Raw genomic sequence first — 12,091 nt, forward strand, 5'->3', positions numbered from 1 at the left:
CATCTCATTTAACTTCTTCATGAAATAGTTGAATTTTGATTATCATCAGGCTCTATAATCTGATATACTGGCTAAGAGAAACTTCAGTTTTTGACTTGTTACCTCACATGTTAAATATATAATAGTGTAATATTACCGTAGTAGGAGGTTTATTGGAGAAGGCAATGGCAACCCACTCCAGTACTCTCGCCTGGAAAATCCCATGGATGGAGGAGCCTGGTGGGTTGCAGTCCATGGGATCGCTAAGAGTCGGACACGACTAAGCGAATTCACTTTCGCTTTTCACTTTCATGCAGTGGAGAAGGAAATGGCAACCCACGCCAGTGTTCTTGCCTGGAGAATCCCAGGGGCGGGGGAGCCTGGTGGGCTGCCGTCTATGGGGTCACACAGAGTCAGACACGACTGAAGTTACTTAGCAGCAGCAGCAGCAGAAGCAGGAGGTTTATTAAACTTGTCTTTTTCTCTGCCATTGTATACTTTTAGAGGACACAAGCAATTCAATATGTAGAAAGCAAATAGATTTATAATCACAGCTCACTTCAAATGGTCCCTTCTAAGATCTTAACATAAATACCCTGTTCTCGCCTTCTGCTCTAGGTACCCTGGATCTCCGGTGACTCATTGTTTTTATTGCTATTATGTGCCGGTTATGCTGTAATATATGTATTGTTTTTTAGAATAAAGAGCTGCGTATACTAGTTGATATTAAAGGGGGTAGTTTTTTAAAACTGTGTATCAGTAGTCAAGTTTCCTCCAAATCTGGAGTAGTATAAACAGGTGACCGACCATTCCTAGAGTAGATTCCTGGTATCCTTTTCATTTCCTTTTAATGCTTTGTTCACTTGTTTTTATACCTTTTCAAATGAAAGCCATTATCAGTACACACTTGTTTAAAAGATAGTGTCATTTGTTTTTTTGTTTTTTTAACATAGTAAGATACATTTTAAATATGCTTGTGTAATTTGTACACTTTACAGTACAATTTACTGACAGACTACCTTCACTGAGTTTTAAAGAACTGCTTAGTATCACAACTTATAGAGAAGTGACTGTTGTGTATAGGGAATCAGATAACATTTTGGGTATCTTTAACACCTTTTATTTGATCTGTATATAAGTGGTCAATCATATTTCTTTTTGAATGACGGTGAAAATTTAAGTAATACATGATCTTTTTCCTCTTTTAAATTTATCTTTTCTTGTGTTATAGATGCTTGTGACCACACCGGAAAAATGGGATGTAGTAACAAGAAAGAGTGTTGGAGACGTAGCTCTTTCCCAAATTGTAAAGCTCCTTATTCTTGATGAAGTCCATTTACTGCATGAAGATAGAGGACCGGTATTAGAAAGCATAGTGGCACGAACTTTACGGCAGGTAAGAGGAAGTTATATGTATGCTTATTTTGAGGGGTAAGTTTTTAAACTTTAATCTAGCATTCAAAGAAATATTAATATGTGTTGTGTATGGGGAAAAAGATAATTTAGTGTGGATAAACCTGTAGGTATTTCATTTTTATGTCAAAAGTGCCTGATTGTTCTTCCTTCCAAGTCTTATTTTATTGAAGTCTCTTTAAATTAACCATAATAAATACAGGAAAACTTATAAACCTGTGTTTGGATCTATTATTGACAAAGCAATATTACACTTGATCTTAGCCAAAAGACTGAGGAGCAGTTGGACTAAACAATATTAACATAATGGTAGAACATAGGAAAATGTTAGTGATTCAACCACTTTTCTCCATGTCCAAAGTCTCCCCACTGAAAAGGGAGTGAGAATCCTCTGACTGCCAAGGTCCAGCTTGTGGATTAATCAGCAGTCACATCCACTCATCCCTGATAACTCGGCTGGTAAAGAATCCGCCTGCAATGCAGGAGATCCCAGTTCGATTCCTGGGTCAGAAAGATCCCCCGGAGAAAGAGTAGGCTACCCACTCCAGTATTCTTGGACTTCCCTGATGGCTCAGCTGGTAAAGAATCCACCTGCAATGTGGGAAACTTGGGTTCCAACCCTGGGTTGGTAAGATCCCCTGAAAAAGGGAAAGGCTACCCACTCCAGTATTCTGGCCTGGAGAATTCCATGGACTGTATAGTCCATGAGGTCTCAAAGAGTCAAACACAACTGAGTGACTTTCACTTTCACATCCACTCAGTGACCTCTTACAGCACAGGATCTAGTCACTTGCCATCTTCTTTTTTATTCTAAATATTTACCCTGGGAAAAAAGCATTTCCTTGTCAGTATCACCTAAGTCTGTATGTAGTCTATATCTCTCTGCTGACTTCTAGTCCTGACCAAACACAGTTGATATTTCTACTTTGATATTCCAAAAACATCTCTTGCTAAACATGTCAGAAGCTCTGTTGTTTCTCCCATATATTTATATAGGGCATCATAATTCACTCAGTTCTCAAGCCCAAATTCAGTGTGTGGGAGTCACCTTAACACTTTGCCTTAACACTCTGCCTTACCCCAATAACTAGTTAGACATCAATTCTTTTACATTTCCTATCTTGAATAGCTGTCATCTAGATCTAATTATGGGAATTTAAATTTAAAAAGGGAGTACAGAACTTATAAAGTTTATGTTGCATTTTCAGATATTTTAAAATAATGTTTTTTAATATGGTAAATATACCATAAAATACTGGAGTGGATTGCCATTTCCTTCTCCAGAGGATCTTCCCGACCGAGGGATCAGCCTCCAAAGATAAGATGTAAGATAAAAAGAATCTTTTTTTATCTTTATCTCCAAAAGGATAAAATATAAGAATAATAGAAATTATTTGTCGCACATAAAATAAGCTTAGATGTCCTTTGTAATTAAAAGGTTATTGTAAACTAATAAATATTTGTTGTTCAGCCACTAAGTCATGTCCCACTCTTTGCAAACCCATGGACTGCAGCACGTCAGGCTCCTCTATCCTTCACTATCTCCCAGAGTTTGCTCAAATTCATGTCACTGAGTCAGTGATGCTACCTAACCATCTCATCCAATGCCGCCCTCTTCTTTTGTTTTCAGTCTTTCCCAATGACTCAGCTCTTTGCATCAGGTGGCCAAAGTATTGGAGCTTCAGCATCAGTCCTTCCAATGATTATTCAGGACTGATTTCCTTTAGGATTGACTGGTTTGCTGTCCAAGGGACTCTCCAGAGTCTTCTCCAGCACCACAATTCAAAAGCATCAATTCTTCAGCATTCAGCCTTTATGGTCCAACTCTTACATCCATACATAGCTTTGACTGTATGGATCTTGGCTGGCTGTGCTAGATTTCTCATAGCTTTCCTTCCAAGGAGTAAGCGTCTTTTAATTTCATGGCTGCAGTCACCATCTGCAGTGATTTTGGAACCCAAGAAAATAGTCTGTCACTGTTTCTGTTGTTTCCCCATCTGTATGCCATGAAGTGAGGGGACCAGATGCCATGGCCTTAGTTTCTTGAATGTTAAGTTTCAAGCCAGCCTTTTCACCAAAACTCTTTCATCAAGAGTCTCTTTAGTTCCTCTTCATCTTCTGCCATTAGAGTGGCAGGGCCATCTGCATATCTGAGGTTGTTGATAGTAAGAAATATAAGTTTTTTGAAAATTTGGAAAAAGCACTTTACAGTAGAAATAAAAATACTGAAAATCATAAAAAAGAAGCTTAAAAAGAATCCAAATTAACTTGAGACATTCCTCTTCCATTAGATTGGCAAAAGTAAAAAAGAATGTAATTTGAAAACTCTCACTAAACTATTCTTTTCCTTCTAGAGGTCTAACCTATAGAAGTAATAGCACAGAAACATAGATATAGTAACACCAGTATTCACTGATGCTTTCTTGTTAATGCAAAATATGTTGGAAACAACCCAAATATTCAACAAAAGAAAATATGATTAAATAAATCCTATTACAATCATCAAATAAAATGCTACTTTGCAGTCTTTTAATAAGAATGAGGCAGAGTTATAAGAACCAGACTTAAAAGATATCCAGGTTATATTCTTCATTGAAAAGGCAAGCTGGGTCCTATTATATAGCACAATCCTGGGCGGGGGAGGGGGGAGCAATATATTTATATTCTCATTCACTCATTTACTGAACATTTGTTAACTACCTGCTCTGTGCCAGCTTCATGGTTCTAGGTGTTGTGGATGTAGTTAACAAATTTCTTGCCTCCATTTAGATTTTTAAGCTGGGTAGAGTAGGGTGAATAGATGTGAAAGCATATGCAACAAGTGTAAAAGTGGTTTTATAGTAGGGATGGAATTAGAGGACTTTTGGGGACATGTTCACTTTTTACCATATAAAAATATGTGCATACATACATACAGACTCAGAATACAAAGAGTTGAAATATTCAAGTAGACACACAAAAATCAGAGATTTTAGCTAATACTCAACTTAGAACAGCGTCAAGAATACATGTAAAAAGTCTGCAGCTGCCACCACTGTTCTCTTCTTTTGCTCTGGCAGTTAGTTTACTTGTGAAGTCTTGAAAAGAATCATTCCGGGCATCATTTATGCAAAAGAGAGCTATTTTGATCATGAGATTTTTAAATAAAAATTTTAACAGCTTTATTGAGGTATGATTGACATACAAAGCAGTGCATATGATTAGCATATGGGGTAAAGTGAGTTTGTGCTTAACAGAAGGTACTACTTCCCATGGTGATACTTCCTGATCATGAGATGTTTTGATTTGGTACCTTGATATGTACATAGCTTAGTGATGTTTTTCAGGGAGCCCAGGCCACATGAGTCCATACATTCCTGGTTTGTTTGCATTGAGCTATCTGGAGAGACCATGTCCATCAGCTAAAAGCATTACAGAGATAAGGCTTTCCTGCAACTGTAGAGCATTAGAGGTCAAGTAAATACCATTAGTATAATTGCCAAGAGGACTATCAGTAGCATGTTTTCAAGGGATTTGACCAAGGCATCTTTCTTTCTTGAGCATTCCCAACTGAGGGAGAAAATAGATTGCAAGAGTGCTGCTGTATTCACATGTACACAAGAGACATACACATTCGTACCATATATACTTTGAGGCATTCATTAAAATTCATAAATATTTTGTAATATATGAATTTTAATAGTATAATTTTCTATATGTAGTATAAACTATATGATGTAAAATATATAAAATTGCATGTTTTAATTATATGTAGTATAATTATAAATATACCATGTTAATAGAAGATGAAGGAACATATAATATGTTGTATATAATATGGATATATAATATTCAAATATCCCTGGTAATTCAGCTGGTAAAGAAACCTGCAATGCAGGAGACCCTGGTTCTATTCCTGGGTTGGGAAGATCCCCTGAGGGATAGACTACCCACTTCAGTATTCTTGGGCTTCCCTGGTAGCTCAGATGGTAAAAGAATCCACCTGCAAGCAGGAGATCTGGGTTCAATCCCTGGGTTGGGAAGATCCACTAGAGAAGGGCATGGCAACCCACTCCAGTATTCTTGCCTGGAGAATCCCATGGACAGAGGAGCCTGGCGGGCTACAGTCCATGGGGTTGCAAAGAGTCAGACACGACTGAGCAACTCAACATAGCACAGCAATATTTAAATGTATAATATACTAATTCATCCTCTACATTAGCATCTTCATAATATAGCCAAATTCCAATTATATAGTTTATCAGTACTATGCTCATAAATCTTTGCTGACTTGCTGTTTGTTTATCTTAAGAAAAATGTTTAAATACCTTAGCTGGTCTTAAAAGTCTATTAAAACCCTGATCTATTTGTTTAATTTTAACTTTTCCATTCTATTCCTTAGCTACTTAGGTTCCAACCACACAGAACCAAATTTTTTCCTTCCCCAGTTTTTTTTTCCAATGCCTCTTTTTTCCCCATCTCTTTCAGAGGTGAAACTAATCTTACTTAAGTCAGAATGTATCTTTATGAGATTAAGGGTTGTAAATGCAAAATTGTATATTATCACTCCACTGATCTATTTGTTGAAAACCCACTGTTCTTTAGAATCTGCCCAGTATCACTTCTCTGAAGTGTTTCCTAGTTCACCACTCAGCATGAATTCCACCTTTTCTGTGTTCCCTCTGTATTCCCTTTCTTTGCACATTTTTAGCACTTACCACAGTCTTCCTTATAATTTCACAACTTGTTATAGTTAATTCTGTCTTTATTTGTGGCCCTCACCAGACTTTAATCTCCTTGACAGAATGATCTGTATGATTCTCCTCATACTTCCAGTGTATTAGTGCAGTGCAGTGCTCATAAATATTTCTATAAAAAGTGAAGTTCCTCTTTTTGTTTGTTCCTGTGATTCTGAGACATCCCCAGTAGATGGCAGTGCTTCACATGGCACTTTGTGACTAACATAGACGCACCGTAGGGAGCTTCTCTAATGCCATGTAGATTCTGTTCAGTCAGGTTCTAAAATTACATGATGGTATTAGGCACTAAATTCACAACATCCTTGGCATGAGAGAGATTTGGAAAAGAGAAAAGTAGAATAAAACCCAAATCTGTTGTAACAGTGTTGAACTAACATTAGTTGTTTTAACTAAATTTACTTTCAGTGAGTAGGGAGACTTTGTCCAAACTTAGATTTTATGTGACGGAAAATGCTATAAAAATTTACTGCCTATATTTTGGGCTAATGATAAAGAAGAAACTGCAAAATGTTAACTTTTTTTAGTTTTCAACTATTAATATTTTCAGGTTCCTCTCTAGTGTGTAGAGCTTCAAGATGTGGTTTAAGACCTAAAGTTTCAAATTCTCCATATTTAAAGGAAAATATTTCTCGTACAGATTTATGAGTATAACAGATTATTTTTAGATTAAAAAGGTAACAGTTTTAAAATGGGGGTTTAGCAGAAAAATATCTCTAATGTTTGCAAGGTGTCATGTATTTAACATCAAAAGACATTAAAAATATACTCAATAACTTATGTGTTAAATGATTTTAATACTAAAAATCACTTTCATATCCTTTCAATCACCACCAGTAGTAAATAGAACTGTAGTATAATTAAAATTATTCTAGGGGCTTCCCTGGTGGTCCTGTGGCTAGGACTCCATGCTCCCAATTCCGGGGCCCCGTGTTCAATCCCTGGTCAGGGAGCTAGATCCTACATGCCACAACTAAAAATTCCTACATGCCGCAACTAAAAGATCCTGTATGGCGCAATGAAGAGCAAGGTCACATGGGCACAAATAAGATGTAGTACAGCCAAATAAGTAAATGTATTTAAAAACAGCATTCTAATTACGTAAAGGAGTCTAATTATAATATGTAAAGAAGACTTCTTACATAATAGGTAGGGTCATCTGTTCCCCTTACTTAGGGTTCCTTGACTTGGGTTGGGTTTGCTTGGGAAGCTATGTGTGTATCTCATAGTGTTTTATTTAATCCTCAAATAAGCCCAGATATAACACATTACAATGAGTAAGCAGATTCATTTTTGTCCTACTTCCAGAATGAGTTTGGAAGGGACAGGGCCACATTTTCTCTTAGTTCCTGTAAGTGATATTTGTGTCAGGGAGTGCAGGACCTTAGATTTTCCCAGCCCATGTATACTCTGTATTGAAATATCCAAGGTGAAATCCAGTGTTGGGAGCTGCTCACTTACGTATAGTAACTTGAAGATACTAACATGAGGCAAATAACTTTTGACTAAGAAGGTCATAAAAAAACTGAAAAAAATAATTAAAATATTTGCTCAAATAAGTATATCCCATGAATCCCCTTATTTTATTTATGATAGCAAGAACATTAAACATTCCTAGATTTAAAAAAATAATAGTACTGTATAGTTTTTTGTTACAGATTGAGAATCTTTTTTTATGCATTCTCTCATAAAGGAATTTGGTTAAAGTTAATTAGCTTACCAGATTCATTCCAAGTCATGTGTGCTTCAATCACATCAGAGATTTTCAGACTTTTTCCCAGGTAAGAAGCCGTTTTTAAAATTAGACTTTTACATGGAAGCCTAGTAAATATATAAAAATATAGGATGACATGGTTAGATAGCCTCACCCACTCAGTGGACATGAATTTGAGCAAACTCTGGGAGATGGTGAAGGACAGGGAAGCCTGGTGTGCTGCACTCCATGGGATAGCAAAGAGTTGGACACAACTGAGCTACTGAAGAACAACAGCAAAATACAATAGAAATTTAGAAAGAAATTCTATATGATAAAAAACTATATACACACAAATATATATATCTATATATTCCTATCTACATACAAACACACATATATGTGTGTATATATAGATAGATATAGACACAAACATATACACATACCTTCTACACTTTGGATTTGATAAATTGATATAAAACCCAAGCATTTGAAAGACTATTCTTCTGACACTTAGAGCTCAGAAAGTGCTCATAGAAGGAAAAGAGAGAGTGACAACACTCTTATTAGAAAACAGTGAAAGCTTACTTAGTACAGACAAATTTATAATTCAGAGTTCAAATTATACTCTAAAATGAAACAGATATGTAGGGACTATAATAAGTTAATTATTAAACTTTAACTGATAATATTAAATAGAATTGCTAAAAAATGGAAAAATACTAAAGTTGAAAAAATAAAATTAAATACAAAATAGAAAAACAATAAACTAGATTCATTAACTCGGTTCAGTTCAGTTCAGTCGCTCAGTCATGTCTAACTCTTTGCGACCCCATGAATCGCACCACGCCAGGCCTCCCTGTCCATCACCAACTCCCAGAGTTCACTCAGACTCACGTCCATTGAGTCAGTGATGCCATCCAACCACCTCATCCTCTGTCGTCCCCTTCTACTCCTGCCCCCAGTCCCTCCCAGCATCAGGGTCTTTTCCAGTGAGTCAGCTCTTCGCATGAGGTGGCCAAAGTACTGGAGTTTCAGCTTTATCATCATTTCTTCCAAAGAAATCCTAGGGCTGATCTCCTTCAGAATGGACTGGTTGGATCTCCTTGCAGTCCAAGGGACTCTCAAGAGTCTTCTCCAACACCACAGTTCAAAAGCATCAGTTCTTTGGTGCTCAGCTTTCTTCACAGTCCAACTCTCACATCCACTAGAGTCCTGTAAAAATATTTTTAAAGCTAGTTTTTAAAAAAGTAAAATAAACATAAAATCTAATCACAAATAAGTAGAAAACCTATGAGTAAACAAAATTAAAAAGGATAAAGAAATTTTACAGAATGTTTAGAAATGAAAATACTATAAGCTGTCATCATAAAAATGTAATTGAATGAGAATGGGATAGTGTCCTGTGTTCATAAGCAGTAAAATGGAGAAACTTCTTGGCATGCAAGATTTCTCACAATCATTTTTACATTTCTGTTACCTCCCTTCTCTAACCAGTACCACTACTGTTGCCAAGTACAGTATCTTAAACACCTTTCTTCCTGGCCTACGTTCCTAACTACTCTTCTCTTAGAACAATAACTGTCACCTCTGCATGTCATCTCTCTTCATTGTTCTCACAATTTTTAGAAGGTGCTACTGTTAATGGGATACACTGCAGTGTTTTTTTGTGGTTTTTACAGACTCTAAACCCATGCTTTCCCTGCACTGCATTAAAAGCTTAATAAATGACTGGCAAACAAATTAATCAGTGTTATCAGCAGTGTTTAGCAGCTAAATTAAAATATAACACCCTAGCAGTGAACACAGAGGATGGCAAGAATTAACATCGACATTTTAGGAATCAGTGAACTAAAATGGACTAGAATCGGCAAATTTAATTCAGATGACCATTATATCTACTACTGTGGGCAAGAATACCTTAGAAGAAATGGAGTAGCCCTCATAGTCAACAAAGAATCTGAAATGCAGTACTTGGGTGCCATCTCAAAAATGACAGAATGTTCTCTGTTCATTTCCAAGGCAAACCATTCAATATCATGGTAATCTAAGTCTATACCACAACTGCTAAAGCCAAAGAAGCTGAAGTTGAACAAGTCTATAATGACCTACAAGACCTTCTAGAACTACTACCAAAAAAAGATGTCCTTTTCATCATAGGGGACTGGAATGCCAAAGTAGGAGGTCAAGAGATACCTGGGTTATCAGGCAAGTTTGGCCTTGGAGTACAAAATGAAGCAGGGCAAAGGCTAACAGAATTTTGCCAAGAGAATGCTCCAGTCATAGCAAACACCCTCTTCCAACAACACAAGAGATGAGTCTGCACATGGATATCATCAGATGGTTAATACCAAAATCAGATTGATGATATTCTTTGCAGCCAAAGATGGAGAAGCTCTATAGTGTCAGCAAAAACGAGACCTGGGGCTGAGTGTGGATCACAGCATAAACTCCTTATTGCAAAATTCAGACTTAAACTGAAGAAAGTAGGCAAAACCACTGGACCATTCAGGTATGACCTAAATCAGATCCCTTACAGTGGAAGTGACAAATAGATTTAAGAGATTAAATGTGATAGACAGAGTGCCAGAAGAACTATGGACAGAGGTTCATGACATTGTATAGGAGGTGGTGATCAATACCATCCTCAAGAAAAAGAATTGCAGAAAGGCAAAATAGTTGTCTGCTGCTGCTGCTGCTAAGTTGTCTGAGGAGGCCCTAAAAATAGCTGAGAAAAAAGAAGTGAAAGGCAAAAGAGAAAATGAAAGATATATCCACCTGAATGCAGAGTTCCAAAGAATGCCTGTAAAGGACAGAAATGGTATGGACCTAACAGAAAGAGAAGATATTATGAAGAGGTGGCAAGAATACACAGAAACTGTACAAAAAACATCTTCACGACCCAGATAACCACAATGGTGTGATCACTCACCTAGAGCCAGACATCATGGAATGCAAAGTCCAGTGGGCCTTAGAAAGTATCACTACGAACAAAGTTTATGGAGATGATGGAATTCCAGTTGAGCTATTTCAAATCCTAAAAGGTGATGCTGTGAAAGTGCTGCACTCAATATGCCAGCAAATTTGGAAAACTCAGCAGTAGCCACAGGACTGGAAAAGGTCAGTTTTCATTCCAATCCCAAAGAAAGGCAATGAGAAAGAATGCTCAAACTACTGCACAATTGCACTCATCTCACATGCTAGCAAAGTAATGCTCAAAATTCTCCAAGCCAGGCTTCAGCAATATCTGAACTGTGAACTTCCAGATATTCAAAAATTTAGAAAAGGCAGAGGAAGCAGAGATCAAATTGCCAACATCCGCTGGATCATCGAAAAAACAAGAGAGTTCCCAAAAACATCTACTTCTTCTTTATTGATCATACCAAAGCCTTTGACTGTGTGGATCACAATAAACTGTGGAAAATTCTTCAAGAGATGGGAATTCCAGACCACATTATCTGCCTCCTGAGAAATCTGTATGCAGGTCAAGAAGCGACAATTAAAATTGGACATGGAACAACAGACTGGTTCCAGTTTAGGAAAGGAGTACATCAAGGCAGTATATTGTCAGCCTGCTTATTTAACTTATATGCAGAGTACCTCATGTAGAATGCCAGACTGGATGAAGAACAAGCCGGAATCAAGGTTGCTGGGAGAAATACCAATAACCTCAGATATGCAGATGGCACCACCCTTACAGCAGAAAGTAAAAAGGAACTAAGGAGCCTCTTGATGATAGTGAAAGAGCCGCTTAAAGCTCAACATTCAAAAAACTAGGATCATGTCATCCAGTCCCATCACTTCATAGCAAATAGATGTGGAATTAATGACAGATTTTATTTTGGGGGCCTCCAAAATCACTGCAGATGGTGGCTGCAGCCATGAAATTAAAAGATGCTTGCTTCTTGGAAGAAAAGTTGTGACCAGCCCAGTCAGCATACTCAGAAACAGAAACATTACTTTGTTGACAAAGTTCCATATAGACAAAGTTATGGTTTTTCCAGTAGTTATGTATGGATGTGAGAGTTGGACTGTAAAGAAAGGTGAGCACTGAAGAGTTGATGCTTTTGAGTTATGGTGTTGGAGAAGACACCCTTGGACTGCAAGATGACACCAGTCAATCCTAAAGGAAATCAACACTGAATATTCACTAGAAGAACAGATGTTGAAGCTGAAACTCCAATACTTTGGCCACCTGTTGCGAACAGTGGACTCATTGGAAAAGACCCTGATGCTGGGAAAAATTGAAGGCTGGAGGAGAAGGGGACAA

At 37.2% G+C, this 12,091-nt stretch overlaps 1 protein-coding gene across 1 annotated transcript in view; it reads left to right on the top strand.

The window, feature by feature from the left end:
• The window catches only part of ASCC3 (activating signal cointegrator 1 complex subunit 3), a 339,817-nt gene that overhangs the window by 139,027 nt on the left and 188,699 nt on the right, over window positions 1–12,091 (top strand). The window contains exon 11 of the mRNA XM_040239121.1: window positions 1,211–1,375. Within this exon, the coding sequence (XP_040095055.1) occupies window positions 1,211–1,375 (165 nt within the window). The remainder of the gene's footprint in view (window positions 1–1,210; window positions 1,376–12,091) is intronic.

The sequence above is a fragment of the Oryx dammah genome, unplaced genomic scaffold (assembly GCF_014754425.2).
Source record: "Oryx dammah isolate SB20612 unplaced genomic scaffold, SCBI_Odam_1.1 HiC_scaffold_4, whole genome shotgun sequence".
NCBI classification, from domain to species: Eukaryota; Metazoa; Chordata; class Mammalia; order Artiodactyla; family Bovidae; genus Oryx; species Oryx dammah.